This window comes from Budorcas taxicolor, chromosome 1 (assembly GCF_023091745.1).
Source record: "Budorcas taxicolor isolate Tak-1 chromosome 1, Takin1.1, whole genome shotgun sequence".
Lineage (NCBI taxonomy): Eukaryota > Metazoa > Chordata > Mammalia > Artiodactyla > Bovidae > Budorcas > Budorcas taxicolor.
In genome coordinates this window covers 175,779,779-175,806,569 of record NC_068910.1, presented here as the reverse complement: position 1 = coordinate 175,806,569, position 26,791 = coordinate 175,779,779, and the positions used below count along the sequence as shown (strand labels likewise).

Here is a 26,791-nt window from a genome sequence, read left to right as displayed (position 1 = left end):
GGGGATGCGAAGAGTCGGACACGACTGAGTGACTCCACTTTCACTTTTCACTTTCATTCATTGGAGAAGGAAATGGCAACCCACTCCAGTGTTCTGGCCTGGAGAATCCCAGGGACAGGGGAGCCTGGTGGGCTGCCATCTATGGGGTCGCACAGAGTCAGACACGACTGAAGCGACTTAGCAGCAGCAGTAGCATTGCTTCCTTGGAATAAATACTTGGAAGTAAAATCACATGATCAAAGGGTATAGCCATTTTTTATCCTCCTGATACATACGACTGGACTGAATCCTGAAAATACTCTTATAAATTTATACTCCCAGTGGAGATGTTTGAGAAGGGACAAAGAAGCAGATGAGATCTATGGTAAACTGACCTAGAGAAAGAGATTGGAAGATATCTCTGAGAGGGGCCAAGCAAGAAGTCACGAGAGAGGATTCTCAGGCAAGAACCCAGAAACTCTCAGGGATTTGTCCCTGAACCAGTGACAAAGTCAGCAAAGTAAGCTGAGGGCAACACTTCACCTTGAAGAGAAGATGAAAGAAAATGATGTACATGAAAAATATTCCTTGAACTCTTAATAGGCTTTACAGGATTTTTCTAGGGTAACTTATTATCATCCTAGTGGCTCATAAGGCACTTGAGGCATCGAAGTTAGTGTGAACTAACACAAGTGGCAGAATACAGATTCAAAGTGATGTCTTCTAGTCCAACACTTCCATGGTTTTCCATTCATTTTTTTTCTATACCCCTAAGGATAGAGTGTGGCCTGATGTCTCCTGTTTTTTTTATTTCATAATGAAGCAGAATGCTTTTTTTTACTTTGGGAGCAAGGGCAGCTCCCAGAAACCTGGCTGAAGTGAGAATGAATGAGGCCGATAAACAAGAAAGGGATAATTTCTACAAAGTGATTCTATTTGAATCTCAAAAGCCACTATTATGTCATTATATATTATTTTTAAGCATAAGAGAGATTCTTATGAGGCTCCTTTCAAGAGAATTACTCAGCTCCTAGTGCAGGCCCACAAATTAGGCTCTGTGATTGATTGAGACAGGACAATTAAGTCGCAAGCAGTGGCAAACTGAGTCCACTGGGGAGGGGCCCGCACACACTCACTGGGAACACTTTAGCAACGCACCTCGTTAAAACTTTTGACAGTGGTCATTTCTCCCAAAGTCAATGGTTAGTGGAAAGAAATGTCTGGTTCTAGGATTGCTTGCTTTTTTATGGGCTAAATTGGGCATCGAAGGCAAAGAAGAGGAGGAAGAACAGACCTGTCGCCTGCTGGGCAAGTTTGATTTGCATGGATATGTAGATGCCAAAAACCATTCACTTGTTATCGGAGGACTGTTTCCTATTCGCTCCAGGACCATCCCAGCAAATAAGTCTATTTTGGAGCCAGTATCTGCAAAATGTGAAGGGTAAGCCATTGTTTTTGTATTCTTTTTACATCAGATGTAGAAAGTGGGGTGAAGGAGAGGTGGGAATGTGAGAGTCTGGAACTGGAACCATGATGCCAGCCCTGACTCTTGACACTATTTATTTGACTCAAGATAGGTACTTACTGTTTCTCTGCCTCCATTTCTCCAAGGTAGACTTACCATGATTGCTTAGAAACAAGAAAGAAAATAGACAGATTTTGCATGATATACAACACTGCTCCTGAGAGGATGGTCTGTGGAATATCAGCATCACCTAAGAGCTTGTTAGAAATATAACATCTCAAGCTGCATCCCACATCTGCTGAATCAGATTCCACATTTTGACAAGACCTCCTGATGATTCATGCACACACTGAGTCTGAGAAGCAGTGGTGTAGAATTGTGCAGTGTTGCAGCTTACTTTAAATTGTTACTAGACTAAAGTCTCCTGAAGTGAGAATACACAGTGCCAGAAAGCTGATTTATTTGTGAGCTAGTGTTCATAGCAAGAGTCCTCCAGCTGGAAGGCTACTGCCCTGTTCCCCTCATCCCAGAACTGTCATGTCAACAAATGGGATCCATGACTGATGATCTGAATTTGCTAAGAACCCGTGTAAGAAAGGCAAACATGGGTTATATTTCTGGGTGTGAAACACACATACTTTTGATGTGAAAAGAATGCCAGAGATGAAAGGAAATGAACTATTCACACTGTTCTACTGTCATCACAAAGCAGCTCTTTCTTTTTCATTTCTTTGTGTTCTTTCTCAACACTTTATATAGATGCAACCATCATTTTTGCATAGTTGTGCTCATAGTAAGGGCAGTTTTATTGGGAGGATTTTACCTCATATCTTAATCACTTCCATGATGCTGCATGGTATTATAAATGTATTTTGTAAAATTTTTGACAACTTCTTTTTAAAAAAATATTTATTTATTTGTTTGGCTGTGCTAGATCCTAGTTGTGGCATGTGGGATGTAGTCCCCTGACCAGGGATTGAGCTCTGGCCCCCTGCATTGGGAGCACGGCATCTTAGCCACTGGACCACCAGGGAAGTAAGTCCCTTGCCAGCTTCTTATACAATTAAATACTGACTGATCATAACTCCTTCCCTTAGGTCACAGTTCATGCTACATGTTTAAATATCACTAGAGGGATAGATAAACTGTTTGTTGTTGGCAAAAGGAAAGGATTATAATCAGTCCCTACTTATCTCTTTCCTGGATCTTCTAATTCTTTTCCATTCTTACAGTGAAGCAAATGTTTAAATGGGAAAGAAGTGGTTCTACTCATGGCTGCATTGTTTAGAGTCAGTTCATTATTTTTCAAAGACTTTTTCACTGATTGAATCTTTACCAGCATAAAATAAAAACCAGAGTTTGTCATAGCAGAGGACATGTTATTTCATCAGTGGAATCACTTAACTTGCTCTTCACCCTTCTTTGGAGCTTCTGAAGGTTGTTTTTTTAGCAAGATAAAATAGAAAAGCCAATACACATATTTTTAGTAAAAATCTAGTCCCTCATTAAAAAATAATTTGAGATTTCCACTGTGATTGATACAGCGGTAAGAAGAAAGTATGTCCCATTTAAAAAATAATTCACTGTATCAGGGAGATCTTGATTTCCCTCTCTAGTCCACCTGTTCTTATTCAATTTTCAGAGTAGTCTGATTGTTGCTTTATATCCTCAGTTCAGGGATTTTAGTTGAAATCAGTGGGAGAGAGAAGGTTGTGTGTGCTTATTCCATCTTGACTTTAACTCAAAGCCTAAGGATTCTTAAAAGGGTTACTTCAGCATCTTCTGACTTTCAGTGTTGCTGCTAAGAAGTCTGATGACATTCTGATTCTTCATATTTTGTATGAAACTTGTTTCACGTGGTTTGGGTATCTAAAAAGTTAGTTCTTTGTCCTGAATGTAGATCAGAAATATAAGGCTTCATTGTGGGGATTCTGCTTGTCTCTCAGCCTGTTGATTAAAACCCAAATTGCTCATCTTTATGCCATAACATACCTATATATTGGATATTATTAAAAATATTATTGGATATTATAAAATATCCTATTTACATTCCATATTTACATTTTTGGATATACTTTCTTAAAAATTAGAGCTATATAATTTTTACTGATAATCAATAACAGTTTCTATATATCTGTACCCAATTCCAGTATTCTCCAGGCCTCTTAATATTCCTCCATGAGATGCAACTTTCCCTCCCAATGAGAAAGCCCTCATGGGAGGACCTGTATATGTGATATTCAGGAGCCAGGCTGGGCCTAATCAGATAATAATTTCATTTTGGCATCATTGTTTACTTATATCTGATCTAGATATGCTAGTTGGAATTTGGAGAATTCTTACTCTGAAACCCACAATTTTAACAGGATGCTAGTTTTGGTTGGCCATCAGTTAAACTGCACAGAAGAGGAAGGCTTTTCTGTTATTTTGGAAATATTGTTCAGAGAAGATAAAGACAATGAAATGGAAGGAAGAAAGGAGTATTTTAATTTCTTGTTTTGGTTGATCTAAACAAAGCTAGGATTTAGAGAAATTTTCTGGGGAACAAAAGGTATACATTGTATAATGATACTGTGAGTATCATAATGGAAATCACTGATGAAAGAAAAATTATCCCAAATCCCACCCTTTCATTAATTACCCTGCACTCATTTAAATTTTTTCCTATTGATAGTTATCCAAACATTCACATAATTTATGTACAGTTTTAATTATAGTATAGAAACAACTTTGCACACAGCCTGTTTTACCTAATATTACATGCATACTGCAGTGTAATTTCTCTAACTATAGATTTTTAACGATGGAAAATGTTCCCTTCAAGTCAAGGTACCATAATTTATTATCGCTGGGCACATTAATTCTTTCCAATTTTTAAATATCATAAATAATTCTAAAATTAACAATTTGGAACATAGCTAGTTTTTCCCTTTGGGAAGAACAATCTCTTCAATAAATTCTCTGGGGTAGAATTTTTTATTCAAAGCAGGTGAACATTTTTCTAGCTCTTGAAATGTCTTACTCTCTCACCTTAGAAAAGATATTAGTATATTTATTTCAACAATGTGCATGCCAGTTTATATAGCCATCTGTGTAAATTCAGGAGCCAGAGGTCTTAGGATGATAAAGCCCTTCATGTTCAGTCTGCTGGTTCTCCAGTCTCTTCCTGTGCCATCCCTATTCCTACCCTGTCTGCCAAGTGTCCTGATCTTCCCATTCCTAAAATGCTATGTCCTCTTGTTACCATGCCTTCACACTTACTGTTCCCTCTGCTTGCAGCATCCACCCCCTGCTTTTATATCATCCTTCAAGCGTCAGCTTGGCTGTTAAGTCCTCCAGTTAGGTGCCCCCACCTCTTTGCCTCCTGGTCCCTGTGTCTATCCTTGTTGGTATGGTTATCATTTTGTGCATTGGTTGGCTATTTCCTGTTTCTTTGCCTAGACACTGAAGTGTCTGTCTTTGTCAATATTGTATTTATAGTATCTAGCACCAGTGGAACCCAGTAACTATGTATTGAATGAAAGGCAAAGCTAAACTAACCTAGGAAGTTCAGTTAAAGAGATATGGAGGAAAAAAATCTAATTTGCCAACAGGGCTATTTGCTATTAGATGTTTAATTTAAAAATATTTATTGAGTAGAAGATATGGAGTGAGGTGCTACAGCTACAGAGGACTAAGAGAAACCATTCTGGAGATTCTTGCTTTCAGATAGGTTAAAGTTTGGTTAAAATGGAGAAAAAAGAAAGAGTTGGAAATAGAATAGTTATTTTTAATGGAGACGATGGTGTGATAGATTACCAGAGAAATAATTTTCCTTTTTACGGCTAGGGAATGGAAAGGAGGAGGCATTTCATTCATGGTTAAATGTGAGAATGATAGAAAACAGACATCCTCAGTTAAAAAAATCTAGACTTTAACAATCAAATCACAATGGGAAAAGTATTGGAGTCATATATAGTATATATAAATTTTATGTATTGCTTATATGTAGGTCTATCATAAATATTTTCATGTATTTACAAAAATTTTGTTATTATAATTAACATCCAGAAAAAAAACCCAGAAAAACTTATAGGGAGATAAGGAGGAGGGAAATAGACTCATATGGTACCAGGGTCTTCCAATAAATGGGCCAAAACGTATTGAGGGATTACTGGGTGTTCTGTGTGGTGGTGAGAACTGAGAATAGAAGAATATTTTTGTGAAAAGAGATAACCAAGTGTCCAAAAAGATGTTTCCTAGCTCAAGCCAATCAATGATGAATATGATTCATACTTGAACCCATTACATTTGCAATATCTTTTCATGAAATATTACCATGCTCAGACAAGGTAGGTGCCCACTAATGTTTTGGCAAAAAGCTCCAGCACCAATCCCAGCTAAAAGCTGCTTTCTCCTCCACAGATCCACTCATTGACTGAGCCTAACAAAAGACGTTTCCTTTTCAGGTTCAGCTTCCAGGGATTCCACTGGATGAAAACCATGATCCACACCATCAAGGAGATTAATGAGAGGAAAGATATTTTGCCCAACATCACTTTGGGCTATCAGACCTTTGATACCTGTTACACTGTCTCCAAATCCGTGGAAGCAGCACTGGTATTCCTTACAGGGCAGGAAGAAAACAAACCCAAGTTTAGAGGCAGCACTGGGGCAATGCTGGCAGGAACTGGTGGAGCAGGAGGATCATCCTTGTCGGTTGCTGCTTCAAGAGTTCTAGGGTTGTATTACTTTCCTCAGGTATTTCAGAATATTGTTCTGGGTACAATTTTATAAAGAAACAAGCTATGTGCAACTGCAGCAAAGAGTAAGTAAGGTGATCAGGTGAGGCTGGGATAAGTTGCAGACAAAGAGGCTGGTGGTGATGCTGATATTCAGTCTGCCCTCAGCAACTATGACTGGTGACTTCAGACTCTTCTACATCCCTTAGGATCCTGCCTTAGTTTTGAGCCTGAGATTGTGACCGAGTGAGTTTTATGTTGACATCTCACTAAGCAGTACTCTCTGCAGCACTAGGTGAAATAGAGTAGGTGATGGAGAAATACTTGGTTGATTGATAGACGGTATAAGAAATGCATTTTGGTTCTGGCCTGTATTAATACTTATTAATCATATTAATACTTCATCATGACATTTTTTGTTCAAACACTAACACACTGAAAAGCACTTGGGAATTTCACAAAAGAGAGTATTGGTATTAAAAAGTATTTAAAAGTTGGTATTCTAATTTAGAGATTATTTTTAATTCAGGGGCCAGTGACATATTTCAGCCTAAGAATAGATGCTATTAATATTAGGAAGAATGGATAATTAAGAAAATATAAGTAAAGCTCTGTGTTTATTTTCAGGGATGGTCACCAAAGTATCAAGTCAGGACTTAGTAATGTGAAGGCTGATTAGGCTTATTTGTGTTACTGAAGTAATGGGAGAAGTTAAAATAATTTTTAAAAGTAGCATTTACATAGTGTGTCTAATAAAGCTGCAAATATAGATGTGGGAGGAACAGGATGAGAGTGAGAAATAGAACCAAGAAGAGAGGTCAGGTGACAGAGGTGACATCTTCAATGTGGGTTTCATGCAGCTGAGACAGACTGTGCTGATGTGAGCTCTGCCTTCCAGCAAGTCCCGACTGTGGTCCATGCCCTTTCTAGAAACCTCTAGAGAGAGCTTCTCCTTTAAATCTTGTAGTAAATCTACAAAGAAGGTAAAAGAAGTCTTGTACACAATAAACACTTTCACATGTATTGTCTCATTTAATGTACTGAGTAACCTTAGGATATAGATGTCATAACCCTGATTTCACTCATGGGGAAACTTAGGTTCAGAAGGTTTTAGTAAAGAGTATGATTATGTAGCTGGAATTTGAAATTTGGTGTCTTCGCTTCCAAAATGAGATTCTTCCCTACATATGGCTTCCATGATATCGGTGTTTGTGAGGTTGCAAAGAAGAATGTAAACTTTAGCCAAAATGGAGTAAGGCTTAGTCAGTCAGTCAGTTCAGACACTCAGTCATGTCCAACTCTTTGCAACCCCATGGACTGCAGCACGCCAGGTGTCCCTGACATTCACCATCTCCCGGAGTTTGCTCAAACTCATGTCCATTGAGTTGGTGATACCATCCAACCATCTCATCCACTGTTATCCCCTTCTCCCCCTGCCTTCAATCTTTTCTAGCATAGGGGTCTTTTCCAATGAGTCAGCTCTTCTCATCAGGTGGCCAGAGTATTGGAGTTTCAAATTCAGCATCAGTCCTTCCAATGAATATTCAGGACTAATTTCCTTTAGGATGGACTGGTTGGATCTCCTTGTGGTCCAAGGGACTCTCAAGAGTCTTCTTCAACACCACAGTTCAAAAGCATCAATTCTTTAGCACTCAGCTTTCTTTATAGTCCAACTCTCACATCCATACATGACTACTGGAAAAACTAAGATGGACCTTTATTGGCAAAGTAATGTCTCCGCTTTTTAATATGCTGTCTAGTTGGTCATAACTTTTCTTCCAAGGGGCAAGCATCTTCTAATATCATGGCTGCAGTCACTATCTGCAGTGATTTTGGAGCCTAAAAAATTAAAGTCAGCCACTGTTTCCACTGTTTCCCCATCTATTTGCCATGAAGTGATCTTAGTTTTCTGAATGTTGAGCTTTAAGCCAACTTTTTCACTCTCCTCTTTCACTTTCATCTAGAGGCTCTTTAGTTCTTCACTTTCTGCCATAAGTGTGGTGTCATCTGCATATCTGAAGTTATTGATATTTCTCCCAGCAATCTTGATTCTAGTTTATGCTTCATCCAGTCCAGTATTTCTCATGATGTACTCTTCATAGAAGTTAAATAAGCAGGGTGACAATATACAACCTTGATGTACTCCTTTCCCAATTTGGAACCAGTCTGTTGTTCCATGTCCAGTTCTAACTGCTGCTTCTTGACCTGCATACAGATATCTCAGGAGGCAGGTCAGGTGGTCTGGGATCCCCATCTCTTGAAGAATTTTCCACAGTTGGTTGTGATCCACACAGTCAAAGGCTTTGGCATAGTCAATAAACAGAGGTAGATGTTTTTCTGGAACTCTCTTGCTTTTTCGATGATCCAACGGATGTTGGCAATTTGATCTCTCGTTCTTCTGCCTTTTCTAAAACCAGCTTGAACATCTGGAAGTTCAAGTTTCACATAATGTTTAAGCCTGGCTTGGAGAATTTTGAGCATTATTTTACTAGTGTGTGCTGCTGCTGCTAAGTTCCTTCAGTTGTGTCCGACCCTGTGTGACCCCACAGATGGCAGCCCACCAGGGTCCCCCATCCTGGGGATTCTCCAGGCAAGAACACTGGAATGGGTTGCCATTTCCTTCTCCAATGCATGAAAGTGAAAAGTGAAAGTGAAGTCGCTCAGTCGTGTCCAACTCTTAGCGACCCCATGGACTGCAGCCTACCAGGCTCCTCCATCCATGGGATTTTCCAGGCAAGAATACTAGAGTGGGTTGCCATTGCCTTCTCTGTTACTAGTGTGTGAGATGAGTGCACTTGTGCAGTAGTTTTAACATTCTTTGGCATTGTCTTTCTTTGGGATTGGAATGAAACCTGACCTTTTCCATTCCTGTGGCCACTGCTGAGTTTCCCAAATTTGCTGGCATATTGAGTGCAGCACTTTCACAGCATCATCTTTTAGGATTTGAAATAGCTCAACTGGAATTCTGTCACTTCCACTAGCTTTGTTTGTAGTGATGCTTCCTAAGGCCCAGGACTTCACATTCCAGAATGTCTGGCTCTAGGTGAGTGATCACACCATCGTGGTTATCTGGGTCATGAAGATCTTTTTTGCATAGTTCTGTGTATTCTTGCTACCTCTTCTTAATAGTCTTCTGCTTCTGTTAGGCCCATACCATTTCTGTCCTTTATTGAGCCCATCTTTGCATGAAATGTTCCCTTGGTATCTCTAATTTTCTTGAAGAGATCTCTAGTCTTTCCCATTCTACTCTTTTCCTCTATTTCTTTGCATTGATCACTGAGGAAGGCTTACTTATCTCTCCTTGCTATTCTGTGGAACTCTGCATTCAAATGGGTGTATCTTTCCTTTTCTCCTTTGCCTTTTGCTTCTCTTCTTTTCATTGCTATTTGTAAGGCCTCCTCAGACAACCATTTTGCCTTTTTGCAATTTTTTTCTTGGGAGACATATTGATCCCTGCCTCCTGCACAATGTCACGAACCTCTGTCCATAGTTCTTCAGGCACTCTGTCTATCAGATCTCATCCCTTGAATCTATTTGTCAATTCCTTTGTATAATCGTAGGGGATTTGATTTAGGTCATACCTGAATGGTCTAGTGGTTTTCCCTAAGATTAGGACAAAGCATAAAGAGAAAAATAGGAACAGTCTGTCACTTATGAAAGAATTGGTCATCATGGAGCTATGTAATTTTAGGAGGTCTTATTGGAGGTGATGCAGTAACATGGGAAGGCAACGGGATGGGCTGGGGAGAATGTGACATATCTTCTTAACTGCATAGTTGCTGAGGTTGAGGGGAAGGTATGTATGTATGAAATGTATATAAGAGTGTCAGAAATTCATGACACTGGCTACTCTACTTTCATTCTTAAATTCTCACTGATGGAAAAGTCACACAAAGACCACTGGCAAAAATAGGAAGATACCTCATTTATCTAGGCAAGTGGCTATAAAATGAGGGCTTCTAGTAAGTGTGTTGGACAATAAGACTTAAACTTCAGGTTGAAGTGAAGCTTCCTACCATCTTTCTCAATCTAAGTCTTGGGAATTACACACCCAGAAATCTTTTCAGAGAGAAAGCAGGAAAGAGAAGAAGAGAAAAAGAGGGAAACCAGTGATGATGGAGAGAGAGAGAAAGAGAGAGAACAAAGGGAGGGAGAGGGGTGGAGGGAAGGAGGGAGGGAGAGGGAAATGCACCTGCCAAACAGACTGTGAGCCTGCTTATTCCATCATCTGTACGAATGAGGAGTTAGATCAGAGAAAGAGCCTGGATGACTTGAATCACACACCTAGTCTCAAGAAAACATAGATGAAAGGGCTGAAGACCTTCCTTTCAGTCGTGTGACCCCGAGTTGGAAAAGTAGCCCATTGGATGTTATCATCTTAATAATGAGTCCCCGTACTTCCTTGGGGCGAGGTGGGAAAAGGGGCCCAAAATGCTCCCTCTAACAGTCCCCACCCTGCTTGAAATAAGGAGAGGAGCAAAAGTCCTTTTATCTTTGAAAGGGCGTGAGAATAAAGAGAGAACTGTTAAGTTCCCTCTTTCTCTAATACAAATATTAAGAGATGATGTAATTTGAGGTTTGGCTATTACTTTCTAATAACTGCATGAACACTTTCAATCCTAGGTGGGCTATGCCTCTACCAGCTCACTTCTTAGTGACAAATACCAGTTTCCATCTTATCTTCACACAGTGGCCAGTGATAAGATCCAGTCGGAGGCCATGGTACAACTTATCTAACATTTTGGTTGGGTCTGGATAGGCACCATAGCAGCTGATGATGATTATGGAAAATATGGAATAAAAATTTTTAAGGAACAAATGGAGAGTGTCAACCTCTGTGTTGCATTTTCTGAAACCATTCCCAAAGTCCATTCTTTCTTGTTGGTTTTAATGAACAGAATAGTTTTCATAAATACTGGTCATAAAATGTTTTTAAATTTACATTCGTCTAATTTATTTCCTCATGATTACGTTTAGGTTATGCATTTTTGGCAAGACTACTGCAAAAGTGATACATATCCTTTTTTTGTGTCTCATATAGGATGCCACTATGTCTCGTTAATGACAAATTAATATCATTATATATTCTGTTGCTCAAAATTTCCCAGGTTTGACAGTTGGGAGTCACTTTGAATCGGCTCCTATTTCTTTTAAGCAAGTCACTGTAATTTCTGGTTAATTTACTTTCTGGAACACTAAGATATTGCAGGTTCATCTTGTACTTCTCTACCCAGTCTTGTAGTAGCCATTTCTCCTGAGTCCTATTTACATTTAGAATGGAATTAGAAATCAAGATCTGAGTAAGAACTAAGTTGTTCATAGTACTGGGGAAATTGTGGTAAATTCAAAATGAAAAATTAACTTATGCTAAAAGTCAAGGCTATGGTTTTTCCTGTGGTCATGTATGGATGTGAGAGTTGGACCATGAAGAAGGCTGAGCACTGAAGAATTGATGCTTTTGAACTGTGGTGTTGGAGAAGACTCTTGAGAGTCCCTTGGACTGCAAGGAGATCCAACCAGTCCATTCCGAAGGAGATCAGCCCTGGGATTTCTTTGGAAAGGATGATGCTAAAGCTGAAACTCCAGTACTTTGGTCACCTCATGCAAAGAGTTGACTCATTGGAAAAGACTCTGATGCTGGGAGAGATTGGGGGCAGGAGGAGAAGGGGATGACAGAGGATGAGATGGCTGGATGGCATCACGGACTCAATGGACGTGAGTCTGAGTGAACTCCGGGAGATGGTGATGAACAGGGAGGCCTGGCGTGCTGCAATTCATGGGGTCGCAAAGAGTTAGACACGACTGAGCGACTGAACTGAACTGAAAGGTTAAGTTATAGAAATTAAGTTATGCTATATGTTATGCTATTTTTCATCTTAAATTCTCTGAGTACTTCTTTCTTAAAATAAAATGGATCCTTTTATATGGTAAACAACAACTCTTCATTATTTGATGATTTCAATATTACAATTTAAATTTTCTCAAAAAGCCACAAATATGTGTTAGGATTACAGAGAAAAAAGCTTTTAGGACAGGTCAAAGGACCACGTAGTGTCAGGGTGAATGTTGATAGTTTAGTCCATGAATACATTCCCTGAATAATGTAAGTTAAATCTGAAAAGCAAGACCTCACAGTAGAGAAAGTTAATGGGCACATTTAAGAAAGTTTTATAAATGCATCACAAAGTAAAAAATTATGATTGCTTTAAAACCAAAATGATACCTTTTACTCTTGTAGTTTATTTGACATTTCTAAATTCTTTTGCATGCCTGGTGGTAGGGAACTCTGTCCTGCCATCCAATGAGGATAAACAGGTAGAATTATAGAAAGATTGTAAGGTGGCAGCCTTTGAAAATTTCCTTGCTTAACTCTTCTGAAGATTGGAAAAGAAAAACAAGTCTCTCTTCAATGGACCAGGCAAAAATGTCACCCTGTTGAGAACTCTGATGTAGTTGTTGTGTTGATTGAGAACAGCATATAGTAAAAGAGGGAGAGATGAAAGGGCAAGTGTATGGTGACTATCATAATACTTCCCTTGGTGTGGCCTTCTCTGGTGGCTCAGCTGATAAAGAATCTGCCTACAATGCAGAAGACCTGGGTTTGATCCCTGGGTTGGGAAGATCTCCTGGAGAAGGGAACGGCTACCCACTCCAGTATTCTGGCCTGGAGAATTCCATGGACTGTATAATTCATGGGGTTGCAAAGAGTCGGACATGACTGAGTGACTTTCACTACACTCCCTTGGTATACTGACTTACTAACACCTTTCAGCTATATTACCTTAATCCCTATGACAGAGGTAGGGCAGGAATGATTTCCCTTCTTTTATGGACTGGAAAACTAATGCTTAGTTAGGATATATGACTTATTCAAGCTTATGTCATTTGACAGAGCCAGAAAATGACTCCAAATCATCATATACCATAATTCAGGCTCTTTCGGCTATATCGCGTGTCTTTCTGGTTTGTGGAGAGTAGGGATTGCATTGAGTCCTCTGGTTGGAAAACCTAAGTCCAGCATGTGGTACTGACAAAAACCACGGGCACAGGATATATCTCAGCTCAGACTGGCTACCTTCATACTACAGGACGCATGCTCTTACCCCAGCTAAGGTTGCTGGCAGGAAGCAAGAGTACTAGAGGTTTTATTTTGATAGGAGCTCCTGTTCATGTCTATGAAATCATTCTGCAGGTGTACACTCAGCTCCATCTACTTTTGTTCTCTCGGCAATGGCCTCTTTGGCACAGCCTTGTCCCATATATTATTCCCTTGACTTAGAATCTCCTTGATCCCAGTGTTTGTCAGGCAAACTGCTACTAATTTTTTTAAAACCCAGATCAGAGGGCCACTTCCTGGGAAACCACCTTGAATTTTTCTAAGGCGATTAGTTAGCCACTCCCTCATCTATGCCCTGATATAAAGGGAAGGGAATGGTGGTATCAGGGAAGACTGGTACCTATCAGTGAAAAAATCTAAGAGGGAATAGTCTCTCTTCCCTAGGTATGTAGGTATTAGGAAATATGAGACATCACTTTACCTTGGTATAGATTAGTACTGGCCAACAGAAATTTAAAACCCACACAGGTAATTAAAAAAATTTTAGTAACCAAATTAAAAAATAAAAAGGAACAGATGAAATTAAACATAATATATCTTATTTAATCCCAAATAGTATTTTAACCTGTGGTCATGATCATGGTAACATAATTTTAAAATAATTTCTTGAAATTAGTAATGAGAGAAGTTACATTTCTTTGACCTAACGTTTGCAGCCCAGTTTGTATTTTAGACTTATAGCCCATTCTGATTTGGCCAGCCTCTTTTCAGGTTTAAATTGTCCCATGTGGCTAGAAGCTGTTGTATTAGACAGCAAAGGTATAGAGAAGGAAAAAATTCAGTCCCATGAATTAGATACGAGTTTTGAGATTATTTTCTTTATAAAGCCTGTTTTCTAAGCAATAAAAGTTTTACAGATTGTTTTCCTTTTTTCCCCCTCTGTTGTTCCTTTCCCTGTTTTTCTAGCTAATATACTATATGAAGACACTTCAGTTTACAACCCATAATGGAATGAGAATAGAAACTGATGATAATAGAGATGTGACTGGATACTCTTAATTGGCAATTAGATGATAATGGAGAGGTCGCCTTTGTAAAGGTTGGAGAATATATATTCAAAGACTCTAAATTTGAACTTGTGATGATTAAGAATGCAACAATATTTTGGAACACTGAATCATCAGAGGTTAGTTATTTTGATATCTTATTTTGTTTACATATAGAGAGAATTGCATTTCTATGTTATTTCAGATGCATGGAATATCAGAAACCTAGAATTGACTATTCTATGATTTTGTTCTTTTTCCTCAAGTATTCCAAAATATTTGACTTCCTTTGTCCCTCTTGCTTTCATTCATTTTGTCTCTGATAATTTTTGTTTTTTTCTTTACCTCATCCTTATTCTCTTTATTATTTTCCTGCCTTTATTCAGTGCTCTTTATTAACCTTTTATTCAAATATATATTTTTTGAACACCTTGTGACTTTCATTTTAATGTCTGAAATAGTTTTGGCTTTTCTTTAGTTTTCTGAGATAAGAGAACCTTTTTCATTTCTTCCATTCTCAAATCCACTTATGTTTTAAATTTTCAAATATCTGATTTGAGATATTTTTTACACATCTCCAGGTGTTTTTCTGAGAATATTTAATTGAAGTGCTAAGGTATTTATTTAAACTATCACAGTATTCTTCTGCTTAATGGTTGTGTCTGTGTTTTAGAGGGGAATTTTAATTTGCTGGAATATTTATTTTATTGAAGTATAGTTGATTTAAAATATTGTGTTTGCAATAAATGCTGGAGAGGGTGTGGAGAAAAGGGAACCCTCTTACACTGTTGGTGGGAATGCAAACTAGTACAGCCACTATGGAGAACAGTGTGGAGATTCCTTGAAAAATTGCAAATAGAACTGCCTTATGACCCAGCAATCCCACTGCTGGGCATACACATCGAGGAAACCAGAATGGAAAGAGACACATGTACCCCAATGTTCATTGCAGCACTGTTTATAATAGCCAGGACATGGAAACAACCTAGATGTCCATCAGCAGATGAATGGATAAGAAAGGTGTGGTACATATACACAATGGAGTATTACTCAGCCATTAAAAAGAACACATTTGAATCAGTTCTAATGAGATGGATGAAACTGGAGCCGATTATATAGAGTGAAGTAAACCAGAAAGAAAAATACCAATACAGTATACTAACACATATATATGGAATTTAGAAAGATGGCAATGATGACCCTATATGCAGACAGCAAAAGAGACACAGATGTGTAGAGCAGACTTTCCGACTCAGAGGGAGAGGGAGAGGGTGGGATGATTTGGGGAGAATGGCATTAAAACATGTATACTATCATGTAAGAAACGAATCGCCAGTCTATGTCCAATGCAGGATACAGCATGCTTGGGGCTGGTGCACGGGGATGACCCAGAGAGATGTTATGGGGAGGGAGGTGGGAGGGGGGTTCATGTGTGGGAACGCATGTACACCCATGGTGGATTGATGTCAATGTATGGCAAAACCAATACAGTATTATAAAGTAAAATAAAGTAAAAATAAAAATTAAAAATAAAATAAAATAAAATGTGTTAGTTTCTACTGTACAATAAAGTGACTAGTTTTATATATAAATACTTTTCTTTTCCATTATTGCTTCTCACAGGATGTTGAATATAGTTTCTGTGCTATAAAGTAGAACCCTGTTTTTTATCCATTCTATATATAATAGTTTGCATCTGCTAATCCCAAACTCCCAATCTTTCCCCCCTCCCCCACCCCCCTTGGCAGTCACAAATCTGTTCTCTATATCTGTCTGTTTCATAGATGTGTTCATTTGTGTCATATTTTAGATTCCACATGTAAGTGATATCATACAGTGGTATTTGTCTTTCTCTTTCTGCAATGAACATTGAGATGAATGTATCTTATTGAATTATGATTTTCTCCAGGTATACGCCCAGGATTGGGATTGCAGGATCATATGGTAGCTCTATTTTTAGCTTTCTTAAAAGTTTTTATTGGAGTGTAGTTGATTTACAATGTTCTATTAGTTTCAGGCATATAGAAAAGTGAATCAGTTATACAACTCTCTCTTTTAGATTCTTTTCCCATATAGGTCATTACAGAGTACTGAGTAGAGTTATTTGTGCTATACAGTAGGTCCTTATTAGTTATCTCTTTTATATATAGTAGTGTGTACATGTCTATCCCAATCTCCCAATTTATTCCACTCTCCCCTTACCCCCACTGGTAATCATAAATTTGTTTTTTACATTGGTGACTCTACTTCTATTTTGTAAATAAGTTCATTTGTACCCTTTTTTTTTAAAAAATTCTATATGTAAGCAATATAATATGATATTTATCTTTCTGTGTCTGACTTACTTCACTCAGTGTGACAATCTCTAGGTCCATTCATATTGCTACAAATGACATTATTTTGTTCTTTTTTAATGACTGAGTAATATCCCATTGTGTACTCACAATGGGATACATACACACCATATTTTCTTTAACCATTCCTCTGTTGATGGACATTTATGTTGCTTCTATGTCCTGGCTATTTTAAATAGTGCTGCAGTGAACACTGGGGTGCCTGTATCATTTCAAATTATGGTTTTCTCTGGATATATACCCAGGAGTGGGATTGCTAGGTCATATGGTAGCTCTGTTTTTAGTTCTTTAGGAATCTCCCCCCTGTTCTCCATTAGAGGCTGCAATTTACACTCCCACCAACAGTGTAGGAGGGTTCCCTTCTCTCCACATCCTCTTCTGCTATAATGGTTTGGTTTTCATTTTCTGCTTTCTTCCTAGAGTAAATGAATATGGAGGCACAATTACATTTTTGGTTTATTTTTTGGATAAGGATGATGGGTTTGGGTGGCTCACAAATCTCTATTTCAAGACTGTCTTCTTTTGTTAGTAGAGTGAAGCGCAGTTTATTTAAGGAATGACTGTTTTTTTGTGGAAAGGGAAGGCTTAACGTGTCTTTTGATTTTATGGTTCACTTTTGTTTCTGCAGAGTTCTTGGTTTTCCTTTCTTACTTTTTTCTCTTCCTGTCACATTGCAGAAAAGGTACTTCTCCCTCTGTATCCCTTCTGGTCCCACCACAGTGGTGAAACCATCCTTCTGAGTCCCACCTTCAAGACCTTGCCCTATAACCTGACATTTTATTTCTAGGAATGATTTTGTCTACTCTCTATTAACCTTAGTTTGTCTTCTCGCTCTTACTTTTTTCTGCAGTTTTCCCAGAATTTCCTCCTTTTCCGTACATCTAGGGATGAAGAGGGCGCTCTAGAGGTGTGCTTGCTGGAATTTAATTACTTTGAAATTCATAGCATTTTTAGGCTCTTTATGAAGCTGAAGTTGTGGGTCATGTGTAGTTTTATTTACATTAAAAAAAAATCTGTATGGTCTTTTGCAGAGACTGTGGAGAGAGTCATAATTTAACAGTTACCATTACCCGAATGGTAGGCTGACAGAGGAGCCTGGCAGGCTCCAGTCCATGGGGTCGCAAAGGGTTTTACATGACTGAGTGACTAATACATTAATAATTATAAAATTTTTAATCCCTCCACCTCCTATAGCAACAGGAGGGCTTTGATATGCGGAACTGCAGCTCTGAACATTTTAAAAGAGAAGCTTTAAAAAGAGAGACTGGGTCCCCTGGTTACATAATGTAAAGATAATACCTGGAGAAGCCCTGGGGGAAGTTCACGGGAAACCTCATCACTTACCAAACAGCTGAACTTTTTACCCTGAGTGAAATGTTAGTTGTAGGACTGTTAGGTCTTTTGATATTCTAGTTTACTGTTTACCTGTAGTGTTACAGTAAAACAATAGGGTGGCAGAAGGGCATTGGCAATTTAATCTTCCATGTGAACCTGCTGGAGGAACCAGCAGGAGTGAGAGAGAGTTGTAAGTGGGTCTCAGGACAGCCAGCGTTATTTTATTTGTGGCTGCAAGACTATTTTGGGGGGAGATTGTCGTTTTACATCTTGTTTCTTGTACATGTATGTCCTCTCTTCTTGTGTGGCCCTTTTGGCCTGAGATCTGAGGTCCCTAAATAGTCTTCTGAATCATACTGGGAAAGGATATAGAAATATGTGGCAAGAAAATTAAGATTTCTGATCTCCTGTGCTGTGCCAGATATTGAGGGCATCTTTTTTATCTCTCTCTCTCTCCCCCCTTTTTTTTGGTCCTTGGTTTTCCATGAGTATCAGTAAACATAGACTCATACATACATACAATACATACATACATACATACTACTTCTCCTCTTACCTAGCCCGGCCTAAAGCAGCTCTTGAATACATGGTTAGTGTTGGTCACTCAGTCGTGTCTAATTCTGCCACCCCATGGACTGGAGCCTGCCAGGCTCCTGTGTCAATGGAATTCTCCAGCAAGAATACTGGAGTGGGTAGCCATTCCCTTCTCCAGGGGATCTTCCCAATCCAGGGATCCAGCCTAAGTTTCCTGCACTGCAAGCAGACTCTTGTGTCTGAGTCACCAGTGAAGCCCTTGAATACATTATGGCAGGACAAAAGTAAAAAGTGTTTGCCACTATAGGGGCCATAGCTCTTTTGCACTTTATTTCTTTGAATTAGAGATTCTGTGTCCAATACAGGTATCCCTAGCCACATGTGGCTTTTAAAATTAACTGCAATTAAATAAAATTAAAATTTTAGTTTCTTAGCACATTAACTACATTCCAAGTGCTTAACCGCCATGTGTGGCTACAAGCTACCATGTTGGACAATACAATATATAACACTCCATCATTGCAGAAAGACAGAGTTACTCTAGGTCTACAGTATAAATCACCTTCTGTGGCCCAGAACTCTCTCCCTGAATGGGGCCTGAGACTGTTCCCTTTTGTATTCCTGGTGCTAGTTGTAGAGCAGGTGCTCAATATAATGTTTTACATGAAAAAAGAGATGCTGCTGCTTGTATATACAAAGTTCATAGAATGTTTGTCCTACTAAAAACTGATGGAAAAGGAGTGAAATGTACTAGTAGATTTCTACTTTAACAACATTAGAGCATAGTAATTTGATTTTTCTTATCTTTATTAGAGTTATATATATTAATACATTTTATTTATTTCTCCTCCCTGGCTGCACGATGCAGCTTGTGGGATTTTACTTCCCCAACCAGGGACTGAACCTGCACCATCTGCAGTGAAAGCACAAAGTCCTAACCAGTAGGCTGTTAGGAAATTCCCAAGGTTATACTTGTATAATGAAATTGGTTCAAATGTAATTCAATACAAATTCACTAAGCATCTACTATGAGTCTGCCTCTGTGTTAAGCACTACAAAAGGACCAAAAGACTACTGCCCTCACAACACTTACAATCAAATCATTAATTAACTGAACAGATATTTATTGAGCACAATATTATATGTGTTACACACTGTTCTAAGAGCTGGGGGTGTGTCAGTGTACAAAACAGAACAAATTCCTACTTAATGGGACTAACATTTCAGTGGGAAGAAAGAAGCAACATATAAGATAAATAAGTAAGTGATATAGTATTTTAATGGTGATAATGTTAAGGCGAGAAAAATAGTAGGGATTATGGTGAAGTGCTGGGGGGCAGGGGGAGTGTAATTTCACAGAGTGTGATCAGGGAAGCCCTCACTGGGGTGACATTTGAACAAAGACTGAGAAGAAAGTGAATCCATGCATTAAATCTAGGGGGAAAGCACTCCATACAAAAGAGATAGTGACTCACTTTCATGCATTGGAGAAGGAAATGGCAACCCACTCCAGTGTTCTTGCCTGGAGAATCCCAGGGACGGGGAGCCTGGTGGGCTGCCGTCTATGGGGTCGCACAGAGTTGGACATGACTGAAGCGACTTTGCTGCAGCAGGAAACCCTGAATTATGGGTGTCTTTGGCATTTTGGAAGAATAGGAAAGGGTTCAGTGTGGCTGGAAAGAGAGAGGGTAGTGGAAGAGGAGTTGAGAGGAGTGAAAGAGGAAGTGAGAGGGGTGAAAGAGTGTCAGGTCACATAGCGCCTTGGGGGCTGTTGAAGGACTTCGGCTTTTACTCTGAGTGAAACGGTGAGCCATGGAGAGTTTTGACAGAGGAGAGTTATGATCCCACTTAGAATTTAAAGAATTATTCTATCTGCCATGTTTCAATTAGACCAGAGGGGACAAGAGTAGGATCCACTGGATTTGCTGATGAAATGACCTTGAAAGTCTCCTGCATCAACAATTAATAGATGGTGTAGGCATGACTTAACTCATGATAATAAACTGAGTCTGGAAGTTGGTGAGCAGGTGGGCCTTAGTGAAGATTCATGTGGGCAAGTAGTAGAAAATATGGTTGGAGATGATGGCTGAGACTGGTGGTGTCAATGACAGAAATGGGGAATTGGGGAAGAGGAATTGGGTAAACAGGGATAGCTTTGAACATGTTGAATTTGAGGTGAAGATGGAATTTCAAAGTAGCAACATGTTGGAAGTTTAGGATATGGAATTAGAGGGGTTAGGTGGGGAAAGCTGGTGTTAGAGTCAAGATTTGGGAGTTCATGTGCAGAGGTGCTGGTTGAAGAGAAGAGAATGAATGAGCTGCCTTATACTGAAAGATAAGAAGAGCAAGAACCAAAGCCAAAAGAATGCCAACAGCGATGAGGTAGGTAGAGGAAGTAGAACCAACAAAATAAATAAAGAGGACCCAATGGAAGCCAAAAGAGCCTGCATTTCAGGGAGAAGTTGGTCAAGAGTGCCAGACTAGTGAGGTGAGTGGGTTGGAAGTGAGATCGTGAGGTTGAGAAGGGAAATGATACTCAGAAAGAACAAAAAGTCATCAACTTATTGTGATGATTTTCAAAGAAAGATATATAGAGAGCTCTTTTTGGTGACTCAGACTGTAAAGAGCCTGCCTGCAATGTGGGAGCCCCAGATTTGATCCCTAGGTTGGGAAGATGCCCTGGAGAAGGAAATGGCAATTCCATGGATGGAGGAGCCTGGTGGGCTATGGTCCATGGGGTCACAGAGAGTCGGACACAACTGACAGACTAACACTAACGTTTTTTAGAACGTTGGACCAGGAGAGAGGAGATACAGTCATTCTGTGGTCACACACACATACGTGCACACACACACACACACAACTTATAAGAAACCAATCTATTATGTTTAAAAATACATATTTAAATAATCTTATATACTGTAACTGAGCTCAGAGATTTCTGATATTTTCCATTGTTATCTAACTCAGATTTATCTTGCAAAACTCAACACAGGAAAATTTTGATTTCCAAAATGAATCTTTTCACTTTCCAAAATGAATCTTTGCTTAATGGAAAAATACATCTTATCTCCTTTTTAAATGGGAAGCTCCTCATTTACGTTAAGATATAAATTTACAAACATTGCATTTATAATGGACTTCAATGAACACAATCATGTACAATGTACTATGTTTATCACCGAGTTTTCTAAGCTCTTTTTTATGAGAAAATATCCCAGTGCTGTGCCTTGTCCATTTTTCCTTTTTGCTGTGGAATTTTCCTCATGGAGTGGGTCTTTCATTTTTATTTTGTACTGACTGAATGATACTCAGGCTATGTTGGGATGACCTTGCTGAGAAGTCTTTCTCAGGCACTCAGGATGATTCTTGGCGTCTCCTCTCAAGCAGAGAGGCTTGACAAATTGTCCTCTCTTCAGAACCCTATGGACATGGAGCCTGGTCTGAGTCTTCAAAGTTAGAAAGAGTTAGGTTTAGCTTTGCTAATATCTAGAAGCAACCGCTGGACTTTTCTAGAAGCCTAATTCTAGAGTCAACTTCAGGACTATTAGCAAAATTTCTCTAGGCTTTCCAGATCATTATTCTCTTTGTTATTCTTTTTTAAAACATTTTATTTATTTTTAAAATTATGTATTTATTCATTTTTGTGCAGACTTTCTCTAGTTGCAGTGAGCAGGGGCTGCTCTTTGTTGCAGTGCGCAGGCTTCTCCTTGTGGTGGCTTCTCTGGTAGCAGAGCACAGGCTCCTGGCGTGCAGGCTTTGGTGGTTTCAGCTCACAGACTCTAGAGCTCAGGTTCAGTAGTTGTGCCTGGGCTTGATTGCTCTGCGGCATGTGGAATCCTCCCAGGCGAGGGATTGAACCCTTGTTTCCTACACTGGCAAGTGGATTCTTATCCACTGTGTCACCAGGGAAATTCTGTCTTTTTTTCTTGCCCAGTTATCCTAGGTTTTCCAAGAAATCACAAAATGTCCACAGAAATCCAGGTGGAAATTTTCATAGCTTGGCAAGTGGTAGAGACAAAGGGCTTTGTTAGCGTGTTGTATTTGTCTTTGCTAGCTTCCCCATTCAGTGTGTACTGATGTGTGTCACCCTAGGACCCAGAAGGGTATTCATCACAGGGAACCAATATGCTGCTTTGACTGCAACCCGTATGCTGATGGATATGTGTCACGGGAACCAGCTAGAGATGATCATTTTTCACTGACATTAAAATGCAAGTAGATTAAATATATTTTGGCAAAGAGGGCCTTGGGAGCCTTCTTTATAAAGAGATGTGAACAACTTATCACAAAAATTATGATCCATCAAACTATTGGATGTTCTGTGCAGTGTGAAAAAAAATACAACATTGGGTTTTAGTTCTTAAGCTGCTGCATTTGGAAAGAAGACCTGAATCCATGAACTTCAGAGAGGAAAGATTTTAGAAGATGTTAAAAATGAATGCATGGATTCATGTATTCATGAATCCTTAAAATAATTTTATAATAATTTTAATTCATTCATGAATACTTAAAAGTATTTCAATTTCTGAAGTAGATTAAACATTAGTTATGGAAAAATAGTGAATAAGTAGTAACAAGTAAATTATAGTTCTATGTTTTACAGACTTATCTCTAATTTAGAAATAAGAGATCTAAAAGTACATCCCTAAAGGCAATTGGCTTAAGACCATAATTACTCTATGTTTGTAGGACAGGTGAATTCTGTATCTATTGCACTATGAATTGCTCATCACAACCTGCTGAATTTCTGTTCTTGGCCAGAATTTTAGTTGGGCTTGGTAGGCTTAGCCTTATGAAGCATGTTGTAGCAGGTTTATTTTTATTGCTACCTTCTGTTAAAAATAAAACAAATTGAACTTATCTTTTGCCAAAAGTCCCTCAATAGCAGTTTATTTAAAAGAGAAATTTTAAAATGGAAAATTTGCCCCAAATGGAAAAGAAAACACATTATCTGAGCATCTCAGGGGATTCCACGTACCCCAGACTCTGCAGAGTTGCGTCAAGAGAAATCCAATCTCGCAGTCAGAAGGGATTGAGAGGAAATTCCAGTCTTTACCTGCATCTTTCAGAGAATGGAAGAGAGACATTTCATAATCCACCAGATTCACCTCAGCTTTTTCTTCTGCAGCAATACCCTTCTTTGGCTTCCCAGGTGGCTCAGTGGTAAAGAACTCATCTGTCAATGCAGGAGACATGGGTTCAATCCCCAGGTTGGGAAGATTCCCTGGAGAAGGAAATGGCAACCAATTCCAGTATTCTTGCCTGGGAAATCCCACAGATAGAGGAGGCTGGCAGGCTACAGTCCATGGGGCTGCAAAAAGAGTTAGACACAACCAAAATGACTAAACAATATTCTTCTTTAGAGCCTCTGCTCAGCTAAATGCCCCCCAAGTGTTTTCAACCTTAGTATTGTTGCTATTTTGATTTCCTTTCTTCTAGTTCCCAACCTTCCTCTAACTATTGTCTCAAATCTGCATCTGGAGGGTGAGGAGGGGAAGGCTGAGTGGGCAAAGACAAATTGTCTTCAGTAGGTGAGGCTGAAAACACTCATAGTTTATAATAATCAACTGTACCCCTGTCACAAACCTCGTTTTACCTTAATAGCTTAAATGTTCTCACATATTTGTGGATTGTTCTTAGGTTTGTGAGGGGATACACCACCCTTCTCAATTAGATAATTAGAGGAGAAAGAAAGAGACATTTTACTTAAAAAGTTTCATGCAGAAACAGCTGAAATCAAGGAAGGAGACTGAATTTCCAAAATTGAAATGAATTCTCAACCTTTACTATTAGCTGGATACTCTAAGACCATTTTATCACTGCTTTTTTTTTTTTTTTTTAAGATATATATATTCTCTATAAAAAATCTCAGTGAGTCCTGTATGAGGCCTTTGGTTCTTCTGGGCAATTCACAGCCCATGGGACAACTGGATTTCTTTGCAGTCAGTCCTCTGTTCTTTGTTCATTAGGTCAAAGGGAATGTGATCAATGTGGTGAAGACTACTGGTCCAATGCACAAAAGAGTGAGTGTGTGCTGAAAGAAGTGGAATTCCTTGCTTATGATGAGGCCCTTGGATTCATGCTTGTCATTCTCTCTGTCTTTGGGGCACTTGTGGTCTTGGCAGTCACAACTGCGTATGTGATACATAGATATACTCTGCTGGTGATGGCTAATGGCCAGGAGTTGAGCTTTCTTATTCGGGTTTCTCTTGTCATCACACTGCTGTCTTCCATGCTCTTCACTGGCAATCCCTACGACTGGTCTCGCATGGCCCGTCAGATCAGTCTGGTGCTGGGGTTTTCTCTCTGCCTGTCTTGCATTCTTGGTAAGACTATTTCACTGTTTTCAGCCTACAGAATTTCCAAATCCAAAACTCCACTTATATCAATCCACCCTCTTTATTGGAAAGTCATTGTGCTAACCTCTGTTCTAGTTGGAATTGGCATGTAAGTTTTCATTCCAATTCCAAAGGAAGGCAATGCAAAAGCATGCTCAAACTACCACACAATTGCACTCATCTCACATGCTAGTAAAGTAATGCTCAAAATTCTCCAAGCCAGGCTTCAGCAGTACGTGAACCGTGAACTCCCCGATGTTCAAGCTGGTTTTAGAAAAGGCAAAGGAACCAGAGATCAAATTGCAAACATCCACTGGATCATGGAAAAAGTAAGAGAGTTCCAGAAAAACATCTATTTCTGCTTTAATGACTATGCCAAAGCCTTTGACTGTGTGAATCACAAGAAACTGTGGAGAATTCTGAAAGAGATGGGAATACCAGACCACCTGACCTGCCTCTTGAGAAATCTGTATGCAGGTCAGGAAGCAACAGTTAGAACTGGACATGAAACAACAGACTGGTTCCAAATAGGAAAAGGAATATGTCAAGGCTGTATATTGTCACCCTGCTTATTTAACTTCTATGCAGAGTACATCATGAGAAAAGCTGGACTGGAAGAAACACAAGCTGGAATCAAGATTGCCGGGAGAAATATCAATCACCTCAGATATGCAGATGACACCACCCTTAAGGCAGAAAGTGAAGAGGAACTAAAAAGCCTCTTGATGAAAGCAAAAGAGGAGAGTGAAAAAGTTGGCTTAAAGCTCAACATTCAGAAAACAAAGATCATGGCATCCGGTCCCATCACTTCATGGGAAATAGATGGGGAAACAGTGCAAACAGTGTCAGACTTTATTTTTGGGGCTCCAAAATCACTGCAGATGGTGACTGCACCCATGAAATTAAAAGACACTTACTCCTTGGAAGAAAAGTTATGACCAACCTAGATAGTATATTCAAAAGCAGCGACATTACTTTGCCGACCAAGGTCCGTCTAGTCAAGGCTATGGTTTTTCCTGTGGTCATGTATGGATGTGAGAGTTGGACTGTGAAGAAGGCTGAGTGCCAAAGAATTGATGCTTTTGAACTGTGGTGTTGGAGAAGACTCTTGAGAGTCCCTTGGACTGCAAGGAGATCCAACCAGTCCATTCTGGAGGAGATCAGCCCTGGGATTTCTTTGGAAGGAATGATGCTAAAGTTGAAACTCCAGTACTTTGGCCACCTCATGCGAAGAGTTGACTCATTGGAAAAGACTCTGATGCTGGGAGGGATTGGGGGCAGGATGAGAAGGGGACGACAGAGGATGAGATGGCTGGATGGCATCATGGACTTGATGGATGTGAGTCTGAGTGAACTCCTGGAGTTGGTGATGGACAGGGAGGCCTGGCGTGCTGTGATTCATGGGGTTGCAAAGAGTCGGACACGACTGAGCGACTGAACTGAACTGAACTGATAGCCTACTTAGTATTGAACCCCCCAAGGGTGTACAAGAACATGGAACCTCAAAATATAAAGATTATTCTGGAATGTAATGAAGGTTCTATAGAATTTTTGTGCTCTATATTTGGGATGGATGTCTTCTTGGCCTTACTGCGCTTTCTCACAACCTTTGTGGCACGCCCGTTGCCACAGGATAATTACTATGAAGGAAAATGCATCACCTTTGGAATGCTGGTTGTTTTTGTCATCTGGATCTCTTTTGTCCCTGCTTACTTGAGCACCAAAAGCAAGTTTAAAGTAGCTGTGGAAATATTTGCAATCTTGGCATCCAGCTATGGTTTACTGGGTTGTACACTTGCTTCCAAGTGCTTCATTATTTTGCTGAGGCCAAAGAGGAACATGGATGTAATTGTTGGTGGAAGTGTCCCTGCTCTCCATAAGAGCATCCAGCTGACTTCAGCCTCCTCTGTGAGAAGCGAAGTCGACAATATCGCGGTGTCAACTATCCTGGATGACTAG

The 26,791-nt window shown here is 39.4% G+C and overlaps 1 protein-coding gene across 1 annotated transcript; it reads left to right on the top strand.

Annotated features, from left to right (window-relative positions):
- The first annotated feature begins 1,178 nt into the window (after nt 1–1,178).
- LOC128052987 (vomeronasal type-2 receptor 1-like) lies at nt 1,179–26,791 on the top strand. The gene is given in 7 exon segments (XM_052645447.1): nt 1,179–1,420; nt 5,893–6,184; nt 10,789–11,045; nt 14,282–14,408; nt 22,549–22,670; nt 24,462–24,937; nt 26,289–26,791. Coding segments are annotated over 7 exon segments (2,019 nt in total).